At 40.4% G+C, this 27,010-nt stretch overlaps 1 protein-coding gene across 2 annotated transcripts in view; it reads left to right on the top strand.

Annotated features, from left to right (window-relative positions):
* ZCCHC2 (zinc finger CCHC-type containing 2) overlaps positions 1–27,010 on the top strand; it is a 65,199-nt gene that overhangs the window by 20,606 nt on the left and 17,583 nt on the right. For both annotated transcript variants that reach the window (XR_004443964.1, XM_033239187.1), the window contains exons 4-11: positions 1,616–1,687; positions 6,924–7,036; positions 14,993–15,087; positions 17,472–17,555; positions 19,291–19,348; positions 21,676–21,811; positions 23,242–23,306; positions 23,676–23,770. Coding sequence is in view for 1 of the 2 variants with exons in the window: in XM_033239187.1 (XP_033095078.1) it covers positions 1,616–1,687; positions 6,924–7,036; positions 14,993–15,087; positions 17,472–17,555; positions 19,291–19,348; positions 21,676–21,811; positions 23,242–23,306; positions 23,676–23,770 (718 nt within the window). In the remaining variant the exon portion in view is untranslated. The remainder of the gene's footprint in view (positions 1–1,615; positions 1,688–6,923; positions 7,037–14,992; positions 15,088–17,471; positions 17,556–19,290; positions 19,349–21,675; positions 21,812–23,241; positions 23,307–23,675; positions 23,771–27,010) is intronic.

Raw genomic sequence — 27,010 nt, forward strand, 5'->3', positions numbered from 1 at the left:
CCTGCTTGAGCTACAGCCCTTTCTCCTCAGGTTGGACGGCACACACCCTGAAGCCAGGTGGAACCATGCCACATTTTTGTGCATCTTCACTTCAGTTCTTCTCCAAAGGCATTGCTTGCCAAATTTTGGCTGTCCCTCTCTCATGGAGTTTTCTCCTTCATCCATGGTACTCTGCCCTTGTATCTTTCACAGATCTTTCCGGTAGATATTCTCATGGAGAGCAGGAATCTTCATCTTCAGCCATCCCACCATGTCTGACTTGCTCGTTGAATGAATTTCAAAACTCCAGCTTTGCTTTGAGGGAGAAAGATCCTCAGTTTGCAAGATTTCAGCCCTAATCTCCTGGTGTCTTACCGTGGCATGCCTCTCGCTCGTTGCTCTCCACCTCAGGCTGGCCACTTTTGCTGCTGGAGCTCACAGCTTGCCTTCTTGAAGGCTTCACTGTCCTCTTGCCTGAAATGCTCTTCCCCCATCCCCCAGACCGAGGACAGGCCACCTTCTGGCTCTAAAGCTCCCTCCTCAGAGATCCTTCTTGACACCCCGGCTCATGTGCATCTTCCCGTTCTTGTACCATGCCCTATGCGTTTTCTTCAAAGCACTGATGGAAATTCTTATATATTCACTTGGCTTTGATCTGTCTCCTGCACTAGCCTGTGAACTTAGTCAGTGGAGACTTAACTGTCTTGTCCATTTCTGCATCCCCTGACACAAGAGTCAGAATAATGCCCAATACAAGTAGCTGCTCTGCAAACATTTGAATACTTAAAAATCACTTAAGAAATGTGCCAGTTAATAAAGATATTAATTTTATACACGTAGATAAAAATTTTTATCTATTTTAAAGTATCTGATTACTTACAAGTTGGTAAGGTCTAGACAGTAGCATAGGGCAAGTATTTATTTAGCTCAAATAATTATAGGGTAGAAATTATTAGGGGACCACAGTTGAGTCTACTGGATGAAAAGCATCGAGGAGATGGTGGGTGGGGTAGCACAAGAGATGTCAATTCTGACTCTTGCACCTACTTAGGGTCACACCTCAGTAACCTAACTTGTTTGAACTTGTTTCTCCATCTCAAAATGGAAGTAATCATACCTGTCCCTAGCATCTTAATAGGATTTTAAAGATTGAGATAAAGATGAAGTCTCTTCTAACCATAAATTCCATAAAAATATGAAATGGTACTACCAAAGAGGGCAGTAAACTCTAGGGTGTATACTTAATAAGGGTGTATACCTAATAAGTTTCAGGAGATAGAATTTTTACCTTTTAAGTGGCAAAGATTTGTACTGTCAAAAGTGTGGTTTTAGAGTTCTGTAAGTTCATAGAAAATAAATATATCCCTTTCTGAAAAATTACTAAACATCATATTTTCAGATAGGTTTTAAAAAGTGTCATTTTGAAGAGTTATTAGAACGTTTTTGAGTAGCATATGTCAACATGCAGTTAATTTTACTAATTTTGAAATTATGACAATGCCAGATTAACTTTATATTTCTAATTGTTAATCTTAGTAAAATTTAAGTAAGGCCCTTTGTTTTTGCACATGGCTTTTTTCTAGCCGGTTCCTGCCTAAGGAATAACCATATAATATGTGTGTTTTTTTTAAATCAGGTAAATTGGTCTGATCTTTCAGTCACAACAGTAACAAAAACCCACCAAGAACTACAGGAATTTCTACTGAAGGTAAAAGTATAGATTTTGTTGTTAAAATGATTTTTATATAATATATAGAATCCAGAAACTCAACGTCAAAAAAAAAACAGGAAAATTAAAACATATAAATAAAGGTTGGCTCAGAACTCTAAATGAACATTAGCTGTGGAAAACGTCATCTTATTCTAAACATGTTTTCTTACCTGACATTACCAACATAAGGAAATGATGAAGGGATTTCTACATTTAAAAAAAAAATGCAGGCCGGGTACAATGGCATGCACCTGTGATCCCAGCACTTTGGGAGGCCGAAGCTGGAGGATTGTTTGAGGCCAGGAGTTCCAAGACCAGATTGGGCAACTTAGTGAGACCCTGCCTCCTGCCTCTACTTGGAAAAAAAAAAAAAAAAAAAAAAGCCCTGTTCCTAGTTTCCTGCAGAGATGTGCATCATTGGTGGCTGCTTGCAAAGGGACTTCTTAGTAGAGAATGTGTATGCAGAACCAAATGAGGCTTGCTTCCGCTTGGTGGGAGTTCTCAGATTTCACAACTATTCAGCTATGCACTTCCCTGAAATATTTCTCCATTTCTTCCTTCTTTGAGTTCCAGCTCCTTCCCACCTCACCCCCCATATGATAGAATCTCCAAACTACTGGGAATAAGAAGATAATAGAAGCATTTTATTACAGACTTGCCAGAGGTGAAAGGTATCTTAGATCATTTTGTTCAAACCATCACCTGTTTCTTTTATACTAATATGATTTGATTGAAAAGTGGATAGAAATAAATATCAAAAAGAGAGAATAAGTATAAATGGTTGATAAGTTATTCTTTTTCAGTAAGCAAATATTTTAAAATTTGTTGTTACTAGAGAGATAAAGCAGAAAGTCCAGAAACATTCCCAACTCAGTTACTAAGTTTTGGGTACAAGTATAGTATTAAACATATATGATATTTTGAGGCTAGTGCTAGTTTTAGGTTGTCTGTCACCATAAGTATATTCTTTTCAGATCATTCTTAAATCTATGAGAGACCGTTTTATTCATCAACTTGTAGAGCTTTGAATACCACATTAGATGCTGGTTCTTTGAGGAAGACTGTCGAAATGTGAATTCTGCTGAATTTCTTGTTAGTCCCTGTGAATGAAGTAGCACCCAGGGATAACTTAAATAGCTCCATTTTCCTCTGGTTTATTATAAACTAGGCTCTGTCAGTTAAGGGTTGAGGACTCCTTCTCCCACTCATTAATGACCTGCCTTGGGTAAGGTTGGGGGATGAGTTTTACTCATTTCCAGATGCCAGAGGCCACTGCCTGTGACATGTCAGCTCTGGACACCTTGGCGAGGGAGATGGCATGGGTCTGTGAGCTTCTGGCTGCTGTGCTCGGTCATGGTAACAGTCGTGAGGATGCCAGGGAAGAGTTGCTCCGGCTGGGGCAGGCTCCATCTGCCAGGCAGTGCACCCCGCTGGAGAAAATGAGTGCCTGGATGAGGTTCTAATGACAGAGGCGGCTAAGCAGGGCTGCCTCACCCCACCTCCACATACTTTTACAATCTCTTCTAGTTATTTCTGACTTTCCTCTGAACAGAAGAAATTTATCAAAATTTAGACAGGTGATCACAAACAGGCTTCATTTGGGTTAAGGAGCAGCCTGTTTTCATTTCCCTTCTTCTGTCCTTCCCACAACAGAATTGTGGGCGAGTTGCAGGAGTACAGAGCTGAGGCTGAAGAGTCTTGAAAAGGGGGTGTCCAGACCGAGTGACTTGGTGCCAGTGTGTGTGTGAGGTCCTGTTTCCATGTCCTTCATGCTGAGAGAGCATGCAGCTGACCCCCAGCTGGGGCCTAGCACATGGAGTCTGCCTTCTACTGGCTTTCCCTCTGGAAGCTTCAGCTGTTTGTGCTTTGACAGATTTCATTGCTTCAGTCGCCCATTTTTTCTAAAAGCTTAGATGCTTTAAAACAAATACAACTCCAAATAAGTAATTCACTCTTCAGAATCATAGCAATTAATGAACACCCTGCTTAGCCAGTATTTGGATATAATGTTTTTCTCAAATAGTATAAATGCCTCTCAATTACATGAAATAATCTGCAACATTGTGTACTTCTGTAAACATACTGCCTACTGTATGATACTTTTCCAAGTTTACCTTATTCTTTTTTCTCTTTTACCTTCCTTTTAACATCATCTACACAAGTTCAGGAGCGGCCGGGTTCAGTGGCTCTTGCCTGTAATCCCAATGCTTTGGGAGGCTGAGGCAGGTGGATCATCTGAGGTCAGCAGTTCAAGACCAGCCTGACCAACATGATGAAACCCCATCTCTACTAAAAATACAAAAAATTAGCCAGGTGTGGTGGTGGGCACCTGTAATCCTAGCTACTCTGGAGGCTGAGGCAGGAGAATCACTTGAACCCAGAAGGTGGAGGTTGCAGTGAGCTGAGATTGTGCCATTGCACTCAAGCCTGAGCGACAAGAGCAAAACTCTGCCTTAAAAAAAAAAAAAAAAGTTCAGGAGCAAAATCTGTCCTTTTGACAACATGTCCAAATGAACACCCTTTTTATTCTATGGACCCTATTGACCTGTACTTCTAGCTTGCTGTAGTGTGGAAATGTGATTTGGAGGTCAATATTTCAAGTCCTTTTTTCCCATACAAATAGCAGCCTCTGTCCTTTGCATCCTGGCCTCCTTCACCTGTTTTTGTGGGTTTTTTTTTTTTTTTTTTAATTTCTTTTCTTTTGAGACAGTCTTGCTCCATCACCCAGGCTGGAGTGTAAGTGTAGTGACACCATCTCGAGAGGCTCACTGCAACCTCTGCTTCCCCGGTTCAAGCTGTTCTCATGCCTCAGCCTTCCAATTAGCTGGGATTGCAGGCATGCACCACCACACCCAGATAATTTTTGTATTTTTAGTAGAGATTGAGTTTTGCCATGTTGCCCAGGCTGATCTTGAACTCCTGAGCTCAAGCAGTCCACCCACCTTGGCCAAATGTGCTGGGATTACAGGTGTGAGCCACCATGTCTGGTCCCCTTTTTTGTTTTTCTTCTTAGCAGTTACAGCTGTCGTTTCTCATGATCAGAATGTCTACTCTTATGCAGCCAGGGTTTTTGTTTCTTCCTTCACTGCAGTATCAGGGTTCCTAAAACAGTGCCTGGGGCACGGTGGGAGTTTGAAAGTTTGCTGAATGATTGAATGAACAAGGACTGCTACAAACATTAGATTATCCATTGGTCTCAGCGTATTTAGAGAGCAACATTTGTAGTAGCTCAGTGCAAAAACCTTTCGTTCCTCTGAACTTGTTCGGGGGCTGAGCTGGAGCTCTGGAGGTGGGAGGCTGGGTTTGCTAGAATTAGGATTGAAAGGTGAGAAAATTCAAAACACATGACTAGAATATAAAAGACATGATTTTAAAACTGTATGTGTGTGTGTATGTGTGTGTGTGTATGTGTGTGTGTATATATATATATATATTTTTTTTTTTTTAAGCGAATGAGCCTTTCTTTAAGACTGCAAGTAGGCCCTGGAAGTTGAACATAAAAATCACTTGAAAATAAATCAGTTTGCACATGCTGATGACCACATACCTGCAGTCTGCCCAGCAACGTGAACAGTGTCACTGAACTGTGAATATTTATACACTGTTGCCTTCAGTGTTCAGTACAACCATCAGTGATTTGGTGGTTGAAATAGACTTTTCACTGACACTAGTTTTCTTTGGCTGTGTACAGATACTCAGTATAAATTGTGTTTAAAATGGGTAGTAGGATATATGCCTGGTGCTGTTAAGTCTGTATTAAAATGCTAATATCAAAATATAAATATTGAAATGAGTGATTTCTTTGTTTGGAAAATGGAGGCCAGGTGTGGCGGCTCATGCCTGTAATCCCAGCACTTTGGGAGGCCACGGCTGGTGGATCATCTGAGGTCAGGAGTTCGAGACCAGCCTAACCAACATGGAAACCCCATTCTCTACTAAAAATACAAAAACAATTAGCCAGGCGTGGTGGTGCACCTCTGTAATCCCAGGTACTCAGGAGGCCGAGGCAGGAGAATCACTTGAACCCAGAAGGTGGAGGTTGCAGTGAGCTGAGATCATGCCACTGCACTACAGTCTTGGTGACAGAGCAAAACTCTTACCTCAAAAATAAAAAAAAAGAAAAGAAAATGGATAGATTCAGACATTGTTTCTCCTGTTGGTGGTCAGAGGGCATGATTTCCACAGTGGGTGTGTAGGATGCCGACAGGGCCTTCCATCTGACCAGAAGGGACGTCATTCTGACCGAGCATCTTGATCTTGCAGTCTCCTGTGCCCACAGTGAGGGGTGCTTTATGCTACCTTTGCTAAATTTCTCATTTCTGAATTGACTAAAAATATTTACTTTTCATAAGAAAATTTGCTTTGGACTTCTCAGAGCTCAATATGTAAATCAACAATTGGTATATATTTTTGTATTCCTGTGGCTTCTCAGCTACTGTTAATGGTTCTACTCTGAATTTTAGTGAAAGTGCCAGTAATAGCTCAGATTAGTTATGAAAAGTCAAATTTAAAACTTTGAATTTTTCAAAGACTTGGAATTTTTAAAAAGTAAACTGATTACATTTTGTTTAAAATCTAAAATTTTTCTTGGCCAAGTGTTGATTTTTTTGTGGTTTCTAGCACATTGCTCTCATCTGATTGCCTCAATCACATGAGGCACCTCACCTCCAGTGCGTGGTTTTTATATAAATGAGTAATATTGAGGGTTTCTCACCCGTCTCTCATATTCAGATCTTTATTTACTGCATAGCACTGGTGATCTGACATTGCCTGAGAGTAAAACGTAAAACAGGAGGCACAAAAGTGCTAAGGGCAAAGGCGCAGATAACACTCCTTGGAATACTCTTCCAGGGTAAAAATAGTACTAGCTCTGCTGAACAGAATCTTCACCTTAACTCGAGAACCTTAGCATGGGTGTCATTTCAGTGTGGCATGTGGAGCCAGAGTGTGAGGTCCATGCAGGCGTCCTCCTGTCCCAGGAACATGTTGAATGCTGTGGGTTGCCCTGCATTTGGGGGAGCCCTGAGGTACGATGAGAAGATGGTGCATTTCCCAGTAGGAAAGGTCTGTGCTGCTTCATTATGGGGTCAGGTGTTGTGAAGATTTGGGAAACAAACTGCTTTTGGGAAAATAATGAGCAGAAGGTATTAATCTTCATTTTATGCATCTGACTTGTAACATTTACCAGTAAGTGAGAAGCTTAACATTGGATATTGTGGTTTTTCTTTTCTAGCTTCCAAAGGAACTGTCTTCAGAGACTTTTGACAAGACCATCTTAGGAGCCCTGAATCAGGGTTCCTTGAAAAGGGAAGAACGGCGACATCCTGACCTAGAGCCCATCGTAAGGTAATGATTGACCTAACGCCTATCACAGCAGCATACAGACAGGACACAGCGCCACTCCAAATGGGGTCTTCAGGTGGGGGAATCATAGAGATCTTTCTCTGGCGTACTTCTTAAAATGGACATGTTATCCTTGTGCTATTTAGGCTCATTGTAAAAGATACCAAACTAGTTTTATCATTGTACTCTTTAGTTCTCTGATGTCATAAAAGTTAGTTGCTTCTGAAATATGCAGATATTGAATAAAGCCTCTTATATTCTTTATAAAATACTTATTGAAAGAGGCCTTTGTCCAGGAGCTCCACTTTGAAGAGATGTTTTATTTAAGTTGTCAAGTGCCTGGGCTGGTGGGTGGGAGAGTGAAAGGCAGCCCTGCTTTCGAGCACCTGCTCTTCCTGGCCGTTGCTCTGTTGGAGCCATGGGGCTGCCAGGGATCAAGGTTTTGCCCACATGAGGTTGTTGGGCTTGTTGGGAAAGACCCGCTTAGATGAGATGAGCTTGGATTAATTCCCGGAGCCTCCCATGTGCTCACAGAGGAAGAAATTGAAGACACACGCAAGGCGTGTCGTTGGCGGCACAAGGGCCCTGTAGAGGTGGGATGAGTGTGGATGCAGGGAAATGTACTTGTTTCATGATGGGAAGTTGAGGGATCTCTTGCCCAATTAATGGCTTCTCTAAAGTAAGAGGTTTGCTTAAGAATGGGTAGATTGAGGGTGTGGGATCACATGCTTGAGAGTAGAGGGGATGTAAATCATTGTGTGGAGATCTGGAGGACAACCTGCTGAAGGAAGTCAAGTGAGCCGGGCAAGGTGTGGAGTCCATTTGAGATTGAAGATCAATACGTTATCGTGGTATTGGTCTGTCCTGTTGTGTGAGCTGTTTTTTAAATGTTTCCCAGCAGCTCAGGTCCAAGTGTCAGGAAAGCAAGTGGTTGTATGTGTCCTGGATAGGGCTTTCTTGGATGAGACAGAAAGACAATGAGGCAAGGAAATTTGGGGAAAAAATGTTCATTTTTAACAAATGATGGACAGTTACGAGATCTAGGCTGGACTAGGAAGTGAAAGTAGGTGAGTCTGCTAGAGTGGAATGAACTGTGCTTGGAAAACAGGTGCCATGGGAGTAATCGGGTAATTAGGCAGTGAGGGTCTCATTGGGATGAGAGCGAGGCATGTGGGTGAGTGGATCTAGAGGTGATGGTGGAGGTCAGCGGATGGTTTTGGCAGTCATGGCACTCACCTCTCTGAGGGCTTCCCTGTAGGAGGGACATAAATTCAGGAATAATGGCCAAGGAAACATGCTGTTTTACTGGAAACTTGCAGTTATTAATAAATACATTACATAAAAAGCAGTTCTGGAGCCTATATGGCTTAGGTTCAGGGCTTAAGTAAGACAGCCTATCATCTGCCTTCTAAACTTGAGGTGGCCCAGTTTGGGAAGCCGACTTCCCAAGGGAGAGCAGAGGTGTGTGTCACTGACTGTTGCGGCCCCGCTCCTGAGCAGGGAATTGGGACCAGTGAGTATTCTCAGGATGTGCGGGCCTGAGAAGGGGATGAGTGTTTGCTCCCCAGTGGAGACAAGCAGAAATCTGGGAGTGGGAGAGTATTTTCATTGTATGGCAAGATCCGGGGTGTGACAGTGGAAGTGAAATACTAGAAGAAGATAGGAATGTGAGGAAATTACTAGGGAAAAGGCGGCCAAAGAGTCTAGTGTCAGGTGGGTCACCCGTGCAGACACCCATGTGGTTGTGTAGGCTCCCAACATGACACAAGATTTGGAATGGAGGAGACAGGCCAGGGCCAAAATTGAATAAAAACATGGAAGAGTGACCTAAAGGTTGGTGCATGACTTAGACTAGGTCCAGTTGACGCAGAGCGGCTGAGTGGCAGGTTGAGTCAAGGGAGTCCAGGTGCATGCATGCCAGGAGGTTGTGGGGAGAGGATCACCTTCCATGTGAGTAGCGGTGAGCACAGTTGGAGCCCAGGGGCTGGGCAGATTGTATAAAAAATAAGGAGATACAGGCTGCATGCACAGAGTCTGCATATTTGGGGAATCTCAAAGGGCACAGGGGAAAGATTTAGAGAAAGAGAGGGAGAGGGCCGGGCACAGTAGCTCACATCTGTAATCCCAGCACTTTGGGAGGCTGAGGCAGGAGGATCATTTGAGGCCAGGAGTTTGAGACCAGCCTGGGCATCATAATGAGACTCCGTGTCTACCAAAAATTTTACAAATTAGCCAGGTGTAGTGGTATATGTAGGTCCAACTACTCAGGAGACTGAGACGAGAGGACCACTTGAACCCAGGAGTTTGAGGCTGCAGTGAACTGTTAGTGCCACTGTACTCCATACTGGATGACAGAGCCAGACCCTGTCTCAGAAAAACCCTTGATGCCTGTGTGTTCTAGGAGATATGCTGAACTATGTGGTTCAGGTCTTAGTAATACCATTGACTGCATTCTTTGTACGACTATCATGTTTCAAAAGTCATTGCTGGCTCCCGTTCTCTTTTTCCTGTCCCTTCTGACCAGTTAAGTCCTAAAGCCACTCAATGGGGCACAGCAAGGTAGACAGCAGCATCAGGATAGGAGGATGTGCCCTGATGGACTGGAGAAGGGGACCTGTGTGGGGTGAGGAAGCCATTCTCTCATGGGTGGTGGGAGGCCTGGCCCATGTCACAGAGCTCAAAGAGAGTGAGGAGGGCAGATGCATGGAGCGATGGCCTAGCAGGCCATTGAAGCCTAGGCAGGGCCAGGAGGGCACCCGTCCAGGGGTTGGAAGGGAGCAGCAGCGACAGAGGAGAGAGCTTGCTGTAGGGGATTAGAGCAACTGTGTAAATATATTCAGGACAGTGAGAACCAGGTTTCTTTCTTTTGGAAAAGGGCGTTATCCTATGAAAAACAACAAAACCAGGTTGAACCCTGATCCCTAGAGTGTCTGATTGGAATTGAAGTCATTGGTGTGAACTCATGGTATCTAGTATATGCAGATACAGAAATAGATATGGGTGCATATGTGTGATTCATTTAATGGGTCTGGAAGTAGCAACATCCCAGTAACAGTGGACATACCTGTGCCCAGACCTTGACTTCTCTATGTGATTCTCCATTAAAAGGAACTAGAGCTCCTCTAAAAGGAACTAGAGTTCCTTGAAGTTTTGAAAAGCTGATTTCAGGGCTGGGGCAGGAAAAGTACAAGATGAGCCTGTGGTGCCAGAAAACACGGGTGTGCTCAAAGAATGATCCAGTTTTGTCAAAAGGACAGAGCCAGCTTGACGGGGCTTCTAGTGTCACATCTGGGGTAAATAGAAACATCGGGACAAATAATAATAGTACATTGCATAAAATAGAAAACCTTGAGTCCATGTTGAAGTAATAAGTGAATAGATTGAGTGTTTGAGGAATAGGATATTTACAGTATCGAAGTCCTTTCCCAGAATTTTTTTCACAGAATAATGCTTATTAATTGTAAAGGGAGAAGGAGTAACTTTAGAGTGGAGAAGCCTTGTCGTGCACCATTGTAATCAGCTGAAGTGAACTTATCAATGGTGGGCAGTCAGCATCTCCTCCACGAGACAGGCTGCAGCAGAAGCACACAGCCCCACTGCTCTGTTCTTGCCAGGAATCTGATTGTGGGGAAGCCTCAGACAAACCACCAGAGACAGCATTCCAGAGTATACTTAGCCTGTCCTCTTAGGTGCTACAGCTGAGTGTGGTGCCGGATGGCTAGGTATATATTCCAGAGTATACTTAGCCTGTCCTCTTAGGTGCTACAGCTGAGTGTGGTGCCGGATGCTGAACTGGATCTTTAATATGAAACGGATCAATTGGCAAAACTTAAATGGGATCTGAGGAATAGAAGGTAAAAATTGGTCAGTGTTAATTTCCTGATTTTGATTGTAGGAGAACATAGGAAATACTGATGTCTTTCCAGGAGTTAGCCATTACATCAGGTATTTATGGTTTAAGAAAAAAGCCTTTGTACTGTATTTGTAAGTTTGAGATTTTCAGAAGGAAAAAATTAACTATTTCTGGAAGGAGCCATTTTCAAAAAATGGCTGTCAGCTAGGACCCCAATTAAAAAGTAAGTGACTGGGCACAGTGGTTCATGCCTGTAGTCACAGCCCTTTGGGAGGCCAAGACAGGAGGATCGTTTGAGGCCAACAGCCTGGGCAACATAGTGAAACCTCATCTCTACAAAAAAAAAGTAAAAATTAGCTGGGTGTGGTGGTGCACACCTGTAGTCCCAGCTACTCCAGAGGCTGAGGTGGAATGATCACCTGAGCCCAGGAGCTTGAGGCCGCAGTGAGCTATGATTGCACCACTGGACTCCAGCCTGGGCAACAGAGTGAGACCCTGTCTCTTAAAAAAAAAAAAAAAGTATGTGTGTGACTCCTTGTTAAAGCTTTTAGGATTCTCCTCAGCTTTGATCATACTTGGCCTCTTGTGCATGTTGTGTCTGTGTGTTTTAAGCGTTTTTTTACTGTAAAGATGTTATTAAAGCTAATTTTGAAGAATGCAGAGGTGTGTACTGAGAAAATTTCCTGGTTTCCCATTCTCCAACTCTAACGGCTACAGTAGTGTAACTTTTCCAAAATTTTGTGTGCACATAAATGCCCTTAGATTTATGTGTGTGTGTGTATATATATATATTTCCTTTACTATCCAAACGGAAGTATTTTATACATATTAATACTTTTCTGCCACTTTTTTCTTTAAATATATTGGGACATGGTAACACATCAATACCTGTAAAAAGATGGCTGTTTTATTTGCTACGTAATATTCCTTTTTAGCTGAACCATAATTAATCAGCATATTTTACGTCCATTTTAGTTTCTAAATATTTTTAAACTACTACAGTGTACAGGTGTATGATTAATTTTTTGCTTTTTATTTTTATTAATTTTTTTTTTTGAGACAGGACCTGGCTCTGTTGCCCAGGCTTATCTCAAACTCCTAGGCTCAAGCAGTCCTCTCCAGGTATATATTGTTAACACATATGGATACATTTATCTGTAAGATCAATTTATAGAAATATTTTAATTGGTCAAAAGTGATATGTATTTTTAATATGTAATATTTTCAAACTATTTCTAAAAAGGTAGCAGCACTTTATATTCTCTGAGGCCTCATGCTTGTATCTCCCACCTGAGCAGACTCAAAACATTCTCAATTGCTCTTCTTCGCCCATCTCAGAAAGAAAGACAGTCTGATTGCAATTTGTGTTTGAGTAGCCTTTGCCGCCTCCCTGTGAACGGCCTTTTCAGTCCTTTCCATGCTTTATTGGTGTCACTGATTGGAAGAGTTACTTGTTAGATAAAGGAAAGAGCTCTGCTTGCGATTACTTCATGACCATACAGGTGTTTTAAATTTTTATGTAGTCAGATTTATTGATCTTTTGTCTTGTGGTTTCAGGGTTTTGTGTCATGTCTAGAGAGACTTCTTCAAAGATATGTTTGAAAACATATCTGAAATATGTTTTAAAAAATACTTTTAAAATGTTTTCTTCTGATACTTCCTTTTAAAAAAAAAATCTTGGATTCATTTGTAATTTTTTTGATGTAAGGAGTATGGTGGGGATTCGTATCTTTTCCCAAATGGCTCGCCTGTGGCCTCAACACCATTAATAGGATGTCAGGACACTTCCTGCTCAGTTTGTGGGTCTTAAATTAGTAGGTCATCCTTTGTGTCTCAGAAGTGTAGCAATTATAAAGGAGGGGGAAGAAAGGAAACTGAGAAATAGGAAATGTTTGTAAGTGATACAGATCTTGGTTAGTACAGGACACACTGCATTTAGTCTCAAATATGTTATAGGTTAGGAAAATGAAAATATGGCCTGGCCGGGCGCGGTGGCTCAAGCCTGTAATCCCAGCACTTTGGGGGGCCGAGACGGGCAGATCACGAGGTCAGGAGATCGAGACCATCCTGGCTAACACTGTGAAACCCCGTCTCTACTAAAAAATACAAAAAACTAGCCGGGCGAGGTGGTGGGCGCCTGTAGTCCCAGCTACTCCGGAGGCTGAGGCAGGAGAATGGCGTAAACCCGGGAGGCGGAGCTTGCAGTGAGCTGAGATCCGGCCACTGCACTCCAGCCTGGGCGACAGAGCGAGACTCCGTCTCAAAAAAACAAAAAGAAAATATGGCCTGAAATGTGCATTTGGGGTTGGATGATTTCTGTCGTGTCAAAATGTAACCTTGTTTTTCTTACTGATTTGATTTATCAAAGTAGTTTATGGCCACTTTGATTTTTAATACCAGTATAATTGCCATCTTGTGGTTATTCGTTAATGAGCCTTGACTTTAGTTTGTATGCTGATTTCAGTCCCCTGCCTTTATCTCATTTGTGGTTTGAATGCAATACTCAGTGTTCCTGTAGTGGATGTGTACATAGGATTTGGAGTTATATCTGAGCTGTTCCTTGGAACTCAGGCCTTGAATTGAAGGTGTGCCTGTGCTTTTGACCAGCTGGTTTCTAACATGACTGGGTGTGGGTTCCACCACTGCCTTTGGATTTTAAAGTCAGCCTTAGGTAATATGTTCAGACCTGGAAATCTAGATTTGCTCCTGAATTCAGATCTCAGTTCTTCCATCTCTTAATTTCACCCATGTCTTCCTATTGAATGTTTACTTTCACATTAGAATACGAAGAAGCAATTTTGCATGATATACGAGGCAACTTTGGCCCATAAAGGTCATCTGTTGGTATCTGATTTTATAATTAATCTGAATAATAGGTCAAAAACCTTGGGGGAGAAATTAAGAATTAAAATTTAAAATGAGCATTTAAAAGTGTTCAAAACTAATAGAATGGGATTTGTACGTTAAGCACCTAAGTAGTAGGTAGGCTGACTGTTTATCTATGTGTACTATTTGATTCTCATAACCATAAGAAATTGGAAGTTGAAAGGCTGTTTAGGGTGCTTCAGCTTATAAGTGATTGAACTGGTATTCAAATCCAAAGTAAACTTTCTAGTAGATTCTGCTCTAATTGTATGTCCAAGAACCCATTTACAGGTACCACTGTCGGAAAGACCTCCAGCTGGAGTCTTTTAATTACATTAATAAAATATGAGGAAAGCTGGGTTTCAAAGATAACTTTGACTCATGGCATGATACACATTCAACATGAATCATCAGTCAGTCATGCCTTAGGTTGTAGAATGTATGTATAATATATGATAACTACATAATTGACCGTTCCATATTTTCCAGGACTCTTAGCACCCCAAACTTCCCAACTTCCCACTTGGAGAGTGTGGGAATGTCCCTTAATTGTGCAGCCAAAGACCAGGCTCGATTGCTCACGCCTGTAACCCCAGCACTTTGGGAGACTGAGGTGGGCAGATAGCCAGAAGTCAGGAGTTTGAGACTAACCTGACAGACATGGTGAAACCCCGTCTCTACTGAATACAAAATTAGCCAGGCATGGTGGCACATACCTGTAATCCCAGCTACTCGGGATGATGAGACAGGAGAATTGCTTGAACCCGGAGAGGCGGAGGTTGCAGTGAGCTGAGTTTGTGCCATTGCACTCCATCCTGGGCAAAAAGAGCAAAACTCAGTCTCAAAAAAGAAAAAAAAAAAATAGTACAGCCAAGTAAGGAGAAGAAGCCCTGTGAAGAAGAGTACAGAAATACAGTTGCTTTTCTGAACAGAAGGGTGGCTGCTGGGTCACTTGGGCAAAGGCTGGAATAATACATTTTTGGACCAGAATTGAAAACATACCATTAGATTATACAAAATTAAAAATGCACCTATTTTGTCAATTCTTACAAATGAGTTTTGTTAAATGTTACTGATTTCTTCCCATAGGAAATAGATTACAAAATAATACTCTTTTCTACAGGAAAAATATTTTTCCATACCTGAATTAAACTGCCACTTAAGTCTGCTTTATAATTGAAACTGAGCTCCTTGTGGATTAACATTACCTGAAATTAACAAATCTCTCTTTTTATATGCAGGCAGCTATTTTCAAGTTCATCACAAGCTTTTCTACAGAGTCAGAAAGTACACAGCTTCTTTCAGTCCATATCATCAGACTCTCTACACAGTCTCAGTAAGCATCCTCTGTCCCTCTGTGGAGGTCTTTTTTCTTTGTTGGATTTTATTGCTTTACCATGTAATTTTGTGTAGGTTTGTCACTTTAGTTAAAGTTAAGGAATAGTGACATACAATTATTTGTCATTTTTAATGAGTTTTACACTGCAGTTTTAAAGAAAGTCATGTATAAAAGCTAATATAACAGAGCAGACGGATTCCAAGGTAAGGTCTGATTCCGCTCTAGACTTTGGGGTGTGGCCAGTCCTTCATTTCCTGGGCAGGAACTGTCCCGTCACCAGCTGGAGACCTTACAGTGCCATGTGCTGGTGTATGATCTAGTCTGTCTTCCTCCTGTCACCTGTTTCCAATTGACCTTTCCAGCCGATCAGACAGAAAACATTAGCCCTATTCTTCTCACTCTGCCTCTTTGTTTTCATCACGGAAAGGACAACGCATGCCAGACAAAGGATGTTTTCCTTTATGTCCCTTCCTTACCATCCCCTTGTTTACAGTTAGGCCTTTCTTTCATGCAGGGACTATTAAAGGTAAACCCTCACTCTTTTCTCAGATTCTAGTTTCCCACTCGGATGTATCCCTGGGTTATCACAAGGATAAATGTGTTAAATTCCTGGTTGGTCTGAAATTCAGGCCCCACTGTGACCTTCCAGGAGCTTTCTTCTGCTCCCTGTGCTCTGTCTGCCAGCACGCCCAGCCATTGCCTGTCCTGTGTCTTTGCTCATTTGTACCTTTACTTAAACATCCATCCTTTTGTCATAGCCTGTTAAAATCACACCCGTTTTAAGGCCCAGCTGAAACATCACCTCTTCCATGAAGCTTTGCTGGTTTTTCTTACGTTCCGTATGTTGAGTTTTGCCCTCTTGTTTCAGCTTTCACCAGTGTCTGCCTTGTGTTTAATTTTCTACACATCTACCTCAGCCTGCCTTTTACAAATATTTTGTCAGTAACATTGGCGTGTCATTTAGCAGAATTTCTTCAGGCATAGCTACTATAGCGAGGAACATTTTTCTTTTTTAAAACTGTCCCTCTGCTTTCAACAGAGTCATGTTTTCTGTATTTAAAGGGGAAAGAAAAACACGTATTTCCTCAATTTGAAGTGGGAGAAAAAGAGGTTAAAGAATACTATGATTGAGTGTTATATAGGCTAACCTTTAAAGTTTCTCTAAGTGTGTTAAATGCTAACGTAATTATCAATCAGAATGAAAAATGTGACTCTTTATGACTAGTTGACCAAGACACAATGCACATCTTCAGGGTTAAATTTATGTCTGAATGATAGCAATAGCATTTATTAAAGAGAATCCTGATCATTCTGGAGCTATGTAGATTTAACCATCAGTGCTTTTTCCTGAGCCAAATGTGAGTGCTTTGTTTTGAACATGTATCAGTAGCATCAGTTTAATTTCAAAAAGGCATTGAATTGAGCACAAAGTTAAACTTTTAGTTCAGATGAACAGGCTGCTCAGGAAAACTCACTCAAGTGAGTTCATATATAAGTAATAAACTCATCTTGAGGGTGTGGTGCTGTTTAAATTACATGAGCAGTGCTAAAGAGGTTGGTGGATTTTGTTTCAAGTTTGTAAAATTAAAACACTGTATGAAAGTACAGAACTTGAGATTGTGGGAAATCTTGTCAGCCTAACGTTCATGCATATCTGAGTTGTTTCCCTAGTGAATACACTGTTTTCAAGGCTTATTTGCATACACTGTTGGGTTTTTTTTTTTTTAATTGATAGCTTTACCTTTTTATTCTCTGGAACAGAGAGCATCACTCCATATCCTGAAAACTAGCACTGAAAACAAAACAATGCTAAAGTCCTGAATGAGTTAAGATGTTGAACTGTGGAGTCCTTCTGGCCTGTGTTTCAATGGGGAAGTAATCTAAAATGTGGTGCATGGGCCAGTGCTGGTCCATAAATTGCTGGTTACTGTTCTGTAACACAGGAACAGAAATTGAGAGCAGACACTGAGAGATTAACAATTTGACAGTGCCACATTATTTTATTGTATTTTACAAAAGTAACTATCCACAGCAAACTGAAGATTTAAAAAAATAAAAATTGAATCTTTACCACACCACAGAGGTTTAAGAGGCACATTTCTACTTTATTTGCTCATTTTCTCATGAGCACACTGGGGCTGACAGATATGAAACGACTTGCCCCCGGTCAGTCGCTCTTCAGGGAATCGCTGGCTCCTTGATCACGGTTCCCACTCACAGTCTAGTGCTTTGGGCTGTGTCAGCTTGCCTTCTCACTAGTAGCCATGTTTTCTTCACCACTCACCCTCCATTCATTTTCCTTAGGTTAAAAAAAATTATTATATTTGTTTTCTTTATTTTAATTTTCCTGAAAAGTTAATAGTATTGAATACTTCCTGCAGATAACTTACAATCCTCTCTGAAGACTTCTAAGATATTAGAACACTTAAAAGAAGACAGCTCTGAAGCTTCAAGTCAAGAAGAAGGTAAATGTAGCTTCACTAGAGTAAATCATTCTGCCTGATGATACAGCAAATGGATAGAACAGTTAAGGAGTGGAGAAATTGACATATGGGAATTGGAATGTGACAGAGGTTGCATTACAAATAAGTGGAGGAAGAATAGACCGTTCAGTAAATGGTGTTGGCAGAGTTGATTTTCCATATGAAAAAATAGGTATAATTAGATTCCCAATTACATCATGCAGAAGACATTCAAGTGAATAACAACTTATATGTAAAATTTAAATTTTTAAATGTTAATTTGGGAGGAGAATCCTTTCTTGAACAAAGTAAAGCATGACCACAGTAGAGATCTTACTAAATTAGAGCTTCCATGTGACAAAAGGAATCATACAGCCAGGAGACAATCCATAGATTGGGAGATGTTTGCAAGATATTTACAGATAAGACTATATCCAGACTATGGAAGGATCTTCCTAAAAAGTCAGTAAGACAATCAGCCCAACAGAAATATAGGTGAAAGACATAAACAGATGATTCTGAGATGAGGAAACCTAAACAGCTATTACTTAGTGTGCAGCCTCACTGGTATCAGGAAAATGCAGATGGAAACAGGTGTCATCTCACGCTCAGCAGATTGACAAAACATTTTGGAGTCTGACATCAAGCATATGAAGCAGTGGGAACTCTCAGGCACTGCTGATGGGGTTATAAATTGACACAACTATTTTGAACAGAAATTTGGTGCTGTGTAGTGAAGTTGGAGATAATGATATGCTGCTGTCCAGCAATTCTGCATCTATGAAAATTGTTACACACCTGCAAAAGAGGACATGGGCACGGGTCCTTGAGGCAGCATTGTTTGCAAGGGCAAATACCAGGAAATTGCATGAACATTTCAAATGTTAGTAAAGTTATAAATAAATAATGTGTTTGTACTAGGTAGCAATTAAAGGATATTTATAGTACAGTTGGCTCTCCATCTCTGCATTGGTGAGTTTAACCAACTGTGAGCTGAAAGTATTTGGGGTAAAAAATTCTTTTTCTTGTCATTATTCTCTAAACCATATAGGGTAGCAACTATTTGCATAGCATTTACATTGTATTAGGTAGTATAAACTAGAGATGATTTAAAGTAAACAGGAAGATGTGCATAGATTACATGCAAATACTGAAGGACAGTTGTGTATTGAAACATGTAACAGCTAATGTGTTTATGAGCACACATATATGGATAGTTAAAACTTGAACTAGAATGTTTCAACAAGTAAGGTACTAGTTAGTCTCCAGAGAGATGAGGGGGAATGGAATGGTGGAAGACCTTCAGTCATTCCTGTGATACTCTGTTTCTTAAAAGAGGCAAATATGGAGCAGTCTGGAGGGTGGTGTACCTGGGCATTTGTTATATTAATAAATATGGGTTTGAATGTTTGAAACTCTTCAGTTTTTAATGGTTAAAAAGTTCTATCTGAAATTGGATGTTTTAGTTTCTTAGGGACATGCTCATAATAGACTTTCATAGTTTTGAACAAGATTGATTTGCTCTTAGGTGGAAAACATTTGAGAGGATATAAAAGGTAATTCAGAGTTTACTGTGTTTTTGAAAAGTTTGCTTAAGATATCTTCTTTGTTGAGAAATGCTTAGAAGTGCTTCATACAGTCTGTCACCAGTGGTTATGATCATACAGACTAGTAGCATCCTACTGTTGGTTTTTGCTGCAGCATTTAATGTAATAAGTTACTTTTTCCTCTCTTCTAGATGTATTGCAGCACGCCATAATCCACAAGAAGCATACTGGGAAAAGTCCCATTGTGAAGTAAGTATCCTCTTTCTAAAACAAAAGGTGCTGTGGTACATTTTAATTAAATTTCTGATGTATTTGGCTATAATTCTGTCATTTTGCTGTTTGCTTTTTATTTCTCCACTTTTTCTGTTTCCTTTTCTCACTTTTTTTTTTTTGGTCTCCTTTTGAGTTTTCTTCTCTGCTTTTTTTTTCCGCCTATTAGCCTTGATAGTTTTACAATGTTTTTAAATTCTTCTAGTGGTTACCCTAGAGATTATATTATGTATCTTTGACTAATAAAGTTGGATATTTTTACTTGTACTGGTCCCAAACAATTTGAGGACCTTAGATTACTGTAACATCATTTATTTCCCCCTAACTTGTAAGCCATGGCTGTCATACATTTTAATTCTCTGTATAATTTTAAACCCCATGAAACCTTTTTGTAGTGTTTGTGTACTCATTCCTTCCTGTGTCTCTGAGCATCCACCTATGATCATTTTCCTTCCAGCTGAAGAACACTTGAGTATTTCCTATAGTCACATCTGCCAGTGATGAATGTACTTAAATTTTTATCTGGAAAAAAATGTTTATTTTGCCTTCATTTTTAAAAGATACTCTTGCCACATGTGGGATTCTAATTGGGCAATTATTTTCTATGAGCTTTTTGAAAGTATAGCTTCCTCGTCTTCTGGTTCTCCCTTTATTTCCTTGCATCTTCTTCTCTCCACTCACCTCCAGTTTCTCCTGCAGATCACATAAAGCCATCTGTGATTTCTGACTCATACCATGTCAGCGCTCTGCTCCTCAAGGAGGAGCCGTGACTCTCCATGTTCCGCCTCAGGGCCTTTGCCGTTCACAGAGGAGGCTGCCTCCATCCTTTTTGGGTCTGTCATTCTGGGAGGGCCCAGAGGCTCGGGGCTTCTGATGCTTCCAGCCTCCACTGTGGACTCTTCATTGCAGTCCTTCCCCATTTCATTCTCTCCACTCCCTTGCTCCTGCTTTTTGGGATCTCTTCACAGATAAACTCTGTTATTCTGGACTCTTCATTTGAGAGGAACTCACACTTAAGTCGTCTGACATCCAGAGTTTCAATCGGTCTTACTGCTGCTCTTTTGAAGATACTATGCATTTCTCTCTGATTGCTTTTAAGATTTTGTTGTCTGGTTTTCAGCAGTTTTCCTAGCTTCCTTTGCATGAATTCTTGAATCTGTAGCTTGATGTCTTTTGATTTTAGAAAACTAGCTTTTACTTCTTCAAATATTTCTTCTCCGCTTTTCTCTTGTTCCCTCTTCCAAGACTTCATATCCTTGTATGTTAGATTTTTCACCATGTCCCATTTTTTTTGTTTGTTTGTTTTTTGAGATGGAGTCTTGCTCTGTCATCCAGGCTGGAGTGAAGTGGCATGGTCTCAGCTCACTGCAACCCTCCGCCTCCCGAGTTCAAGCGATTCTCCTGCCTCAGCCTCCCAAGTAGCTGGGACTACAGGTGCCCGTCACCACACCTGGCTAAATTTTTTTGTATTTTTAGTAGAGACGGAGTTTCACTATGTTGGCCAGGATGGTCTCGATCATCTGACCTCAGTGATCCACCCGCCTCAGCCTCCCAAAGTGCTGGGATTATAGGCGTGAGCCACCGTGCCTTGCTGTCTCATGTCTTTTAAGCCTTTTTTGTTTTTCACATTTTTTTCACTCTCAGTGCTTTAATCTGTTTTCTTCTGACCAATTTTTTTCTTCATTGGTTTTCTTCATCTGTTTCCCCTTCACTAATTTTCTCCATCTATTTCCCATTTGTTGAGTTTGTAATATTAGTTTATTTTATAGTTCTATAATTTACATTTTTTTCTTTTCCAAATTTCTCTTCCAAAATCCTCAGTATTATATTTGTCGACCATGTTAAGCACTGTTATCTGAAAGTCCATGTCCAATAAGTTTATCATCTGAATTCTGCTGGGGCCTATTTCTCTTGTCTGTTTCTTTTGTTTTTTTGTTCTCATTATCCTGTCCCTTCATGTACTCAGTTACTTAAGTACTCATGACAGCAGTGCTTTCAAGATGCAGGTTGTATAAGCCTCTCTGTCCCAACTGTAATAAGCAGTGTATGATGATCACCATCACGCAGTGTCTAAAAGCAGAGTGTGCAGCTGTTACTACTCTTTTTAGAGACAGGTATTAATGATAAATAGATGTGTAGTGGTTTACTTCTCATAGTATACTTTTTTTTCTTAGACCTATCATTAGGCATTCTGTGAAGAAACTAATGTATTGAAAAGAGGGTTACTGTAACTTCTTCATTGAAATGAAATAGCAGGTTACTATTGAGGGCAGATTTTCATGCTTTCATAAACTTTTCTTTGGCAGCAATATTGGTACAAGTTGTTCTCCATTGGATGGGCTTACCATGCAATATTCTGAACAGAATGGAATTGTGGATTGGAGGAAGCAAAGCTGTACCACCATTCAGCACCCAGAGCACTGTGTGACCTCAGCTGACCAGGTGTGTGGGGAGTTTGTTTTGGACCTGTGTAGTTAAAGCATTGCTACTCTACAAGAAAAAAATTAAGTTCTGTAAGCTTTCAGTTAGATAGTAATCTGGTAAGAAGAAATGAAGGAATGTTTAAGTTTTAGACTTTATACTTATATATGATCTAAGCTCTTCTGAGACCTGAAAATGTGTATTTAGATAACTTTTATTGCTTGTGTAAGATTAGTACACTGTAATATGACACCTTGCCAGGCGCCATGGGTCACGCTTCTAATCCCAGCACTTTGGGAGACTAAGGCAGGAGGATTGCTTGAGGCCACACATTTCACCAGCCTCGGCAACATGGTGAAACCCTATCTGTATAAAAAATTTAAAAATTAGCTGAGTGTGGCGGTGCACACCTGTAATCTCAGCTACTTGGGAGGCTGAGGCAGGAGGATCACCTGAGCCCAGGAGTTCAAGGCTGCTGTGAGCCATGATCACACCACTGCACTTCTGCCTGGGCAACAGAGTAAGACCCTGTCTCTAAAAAATAAATTTAAAACAAAATAAAAATTTTTAAAAATAATACCTTCACTGTTTAACAAGGAGTACATTAGATTGTTATGCCAAAAATTTTTGGTCTTGAAAGAATTGAAAGAAGGATTCACATTTCAATCACTGCCTTGCTATTTTGATGTAAATTTTCCAACTGACCTTTCTTCATGAATATCTGGGTCAGTTTACCGACACTTCAGAATGCATTAGGAGATGTTTGCTTTCTTAAGATTTGGGTGTGATCAGAGAGCAGAATGCTCTTAAGTATGTTTAGTGTCATATGGCCTCACAGATATGGCGGGAGGTCCCTATGTATATGTTACAAGTGTGGAATGAAACCTCTCTAGAAAATTGATTCATTAACCTGATGTTGTTTCTGACCAACGCTCAGATCCAAATGTTAACTCTTCTTGGAATGTGTTTTTATGCATTAACGCATATTCTGAGAAATTATAAATAGTTTCAGTCATAATTAAGGACCTATTTTCAAAGCTCCTCTGAGTTTACTTTCCCTCCCCCACTCCAGTACCTGCACCCTCTCTTCTTAGAGTTGACATAATTAAGTGTTGGCAGTTTTATCGAATTGTACTTTAAGAGAATAGAAGTAAACCCACAGCAAGTGCCAGTCACTTGATCGTGTTTCATTTTATAGTCAGAAAAAAAAGTAGGCCCATTTTAAAAGAAAAATAGAAAACAATATTGTATTAATCATGAGAAAAATATATAAGTAATTGTCACAGAATATGTAAATGTTAGTGGTTCAGGTGGGAAACTTCAAAAATAGGTTGGAAATTAACACTTGTTAGAATATACAACTGAGAATTTATCACTTTAATGTTTATTATCAGTAAAAATGTCAGTATGATTTAACTTTTGTCTGATATGTCTTTTTTTCTTTCTGCTAGCATTCTGCTGAAAAACGGAGTTTATCTTCAATAAATAAGAAGAAAGGAAAGCCACAAACAGAAAAGTAGGTTCAATTTAAGGAAAGACAGCATATAGCCTTTGATAATAGGCCTGTTTAGTTTATGATAGTATACAACATAGTATTCTTTTAGTTCGTTTTCTTTATATTTTTAATTCTGGGTTTTACTCTTTTGATTCAAAATATTAGTATATACAGGTGATAAACATAAAGCTACTGTCAAACATTGCGTTCAGTTTGGAGGGGTAAAACTCTCAGAACTTTACTGAAGGGCGAATCTTAATTGTATTTAGATTATTCCTTACTAAAAAATTTAACTCTAAAGAGTCTTGAAGGGAATTTTATCAATACCGTACTGAATGTGTTTGGTAGATAACCTTATAAAAATGTTGGCAATATGTTTATTTGGTTTAGGGAGAAAATTAAGAAAACTGACAACAGATTGAATAGTAGAATAAATGGTATTAGACTGTCCACTCCTCAGCATGCCCATGGTGGTGCTGTGAAAGGTAAGAAGATTATTTTTCTTTCAAATACCCCTCACCTAAATATATTTAGCATGATACTTACTGTATTAATAGATACTGAGCTGTGTCAAATCCTAATACTATAATTTTACCTTGTGTTGATATGTACAGCAATTTCCAAATTAAACAGTTCCAAAATCAGTAGAGTTAATTTAGGGAATACAAACCAGCCATGGGGGTGAAGATTGCCTTTGCCTCAGTTATTCTCACCTGCTTCTCCCTTGTGGCAGCAGGAGTCTCCCAGGTTGTCCTTTTCCAGCCAGTCTTGACTCAGGAGACATTTCCCAAGGCCATGGGAGATCTCTCCTGTGGCTTTGCCAGTCATTCATGAGAGTGTTTTTATGTAAAGTCATTTTTTAGAATACTGTTGACTTCTTCATGATTTAATAACCATCCTTTACGAAGTTTTATGAGGCTTTAAGGGAATGTCAACCCTCAAATTTTTGTTATGCTAGATTTATATGGCTTCCATTTACCCATCATTATTTTAAGGTTCCTTTATTTTTAGGTTCAAGGTTCATTTGACTTGAGAAGTGCCCTTCTGTAGCTTCACTGATTGTGTTTATCTTCACTATTAATTATAACGATTACAAAAGAATACGAGCACGCAGACCTCTAGGAAAGCGCTTTATCCCTGGATGCCCCGACACATTTATGTAGTGATCCCACAAATGTGATACTTTAATTTAAATGTTATTCTAATATTAGTACATTCAGTTGTGATGTAATATGAATAACCAGAATCTATTTCTTAAAAGTTTTGAGTATGTTTTTAAACTGTGTATTTGTATAGAAAGACTGAATAATGATGAAAGAAAAATGGTTACCTTTCAAATCTAAAATCATCTGGGCCAGACACGGTGGCTCACACCTATAGTCCCAGCACTTTGAGAGGCCAAGGTGAGCAAATCACCTGAGGTCAGGAGCTCGAGACCAGCCTGGCCAACATGATGAAACCCTGTCTCTACTAAAAATACAAAAATTAACTGGGCGTGGTGGTGGGCACCTGTAATCCCAGCTACTGGGGAGGCTAAGGCAGGAGAGTTGCCTGAACCTGGGAGGTGGAGGTTGCAGTGAGCCAAGACTGCGCCATTGCACTCCAGCCTGGGCAACAAGAGTAAAACTCCATCTCAAAAAATAGTAATAAATTAAAAAATAACATCATCTGGCCAACTCATTGAATCACTGGAAGTGAGGGTAAAATAACATGGACAAAACCCATCTTGTCTGTAGAAGGATCGTGTAACACTTTACTGTCGCTGAGATTCCCTCTGGTGGTGATGGCAGCATAACGGAGGAGGAAAACACTAAATGCGGAAGACAGAAGTCTGTCGGTGGACATTTGGAGATCGATTCTGACAGCCCTCCCTCTCTGTTCCTTCTCTTTGTAGTTCATTTTCCATACTGCTGCCATGTTTGTTTTCTAAAATACCATTTTCTGAATGAAATTTCTGCTCTCCATAAGATCACTCTCTCTCGTCTCACGGTGTTTGGGAGCTACTGCTCACTAAAGAAGTTTGCAACTGTTTTTTCCCTGTTAGCCCATTTCCAGAGGAGAAGCACATGGACTTTGGTCAGAGACAGCTATGGGTTTGAGTGTTCTGCTCCCCCAGTTTTTTAAGCATGCGACCTCTCTGACACCTTTGTTTGTTCATTTGTAAAACAGGAGTAATGCTTGCTTCAGCAGATTGTAAGAATTACATGTAAAAACATGAAGAGCATTTTCCTAGTTCCAAGTACCTAGGTGTTCAGTGCAGCAATTTAGTTCCTTTTCCTTGTTGTAATAAATTAGAGGGAAACATGCATTGTATAGGTTAAGAACTTTGTAACAGCATCACAAACTCTCATTCATTTTTTTCCTTAATTTTCAAATATTACGAAAACAACCTCAGCATATTTAAGTTCAGTTTTATCTATTTTCTCCTCTGTATCTCTCCCCGATTTGTATGTATTTACATTTATAGAATGACTGTGAATGAAATATTTTTTGTACAGCTTGTCTCATTGATGTCAAATGCAGCACAGATGTATGCCAATTCCAACTTTTAAAAAACCCTTTGGTGTATTAATTTTTCTTTGAAATATTAAGGCACCGAGGAAGAATTGTCTTTAAGCATTCAGTAAACTCAGTACAGGCGTAAGGATTTTTTTTGTGGAACAACAGCTCATGTCATAAATTGGAGAGACATTGTCTTGAAGCTGAAAATACTGAGTCTTTCAGGTTGTTTGGATCTTTAAATAATAATACGTTTTAGCTTAAGATTTGTATTTTACTTCTTAAAAGTTTATTATTTTATTTATTTTTGAGATGGAGTCTCGCTGTGTCCCCCAGGCTGGAGTGCAGTGGCGCGATCTCAGCTCACTGCAAGCTCCGCCTCCCGGGTTGACGCCATTCTCCTGCCTCAGCCTCCGGAGTAGCTGGGACTACAGGCTCCCACCACCATGCCCGGCTAATTTTTTTGTATGTTTTTATATAACATAAATAGAGACAGGATTTCACTGTGTTAGCCAAGTTGATCTCTATCTCCTGATCTCGTGATCCACCCGCCTCAGCCTCCCAAAGTGCTGGGATTACAGGTGTGAGCCACTGCGCCCAGCCTAAAAATTTATTATTAAATGTAAATTTTAACTTCTGTTTTGAGTAATAATGCAGTTATGCAGCTTAGAATTTCAAAAGGAAACAAAGATGGCTCCCAGCCCTCCTCTGTGCTGACTCCTGCCAGGATGCAGGCAGTGCCATCAGTTGTCTGTGTTGTTGGAGTCTTTTCTGTTAAAACCCAAGCTTTCTGTCTGTCTTCTGAAGAGGTGCGTATAGAGCGTTAAGAATACTCACCATGGCCGGGCACGGTGGCTCACGCCTGTAATCCCAGCACTTTGGAGTCAGGAGTTTGAGACCAGCCCGGCCACCATGGTGAAACCCTGTCTCTACTAAAAATATAAAAATTAGCCAGGTGTGGTAGTGCACACTTGTAGACCCAGCTACTTGGGAGACTGAGGCAGGAGAATCACTTGAACTCGGGAGGTGGAGGTTGCAGTGAGCCGAGATTGTGCCACTGCACTTCAGCCGGGGCGACAGAATGAGACTCCGTCTCCAAAAAAAAAAAAAAAAAAATTCCCATCATTGTAGTTTATTGCCCAGTGTTTCCTCCACCCCACTCTTCTGTTGCCAGTTGTGGCACCAAAAAGCCTAGAGGGAAATGAGATGGTTGATCTCTCAGTTTC

Source organism: Trachypithecus francoisi, unplaced genomic scaffold (genome assembly GCF_009764315.1).
Source record: "Trachypithecus francoisi isolate TF-2019V2 unplaced genomic scaffold, Tfra_2.0 Contig01474, whole genome shotgun sequence".
In the NCBI taxonomy this organism is placed as follows: domain Eukaryota; kingdom Metazoa; phylum Chordata; class Mammalia; order Primates; family Cercopithecidae; genus Trachypithecus; species Trachypithecus francoisi.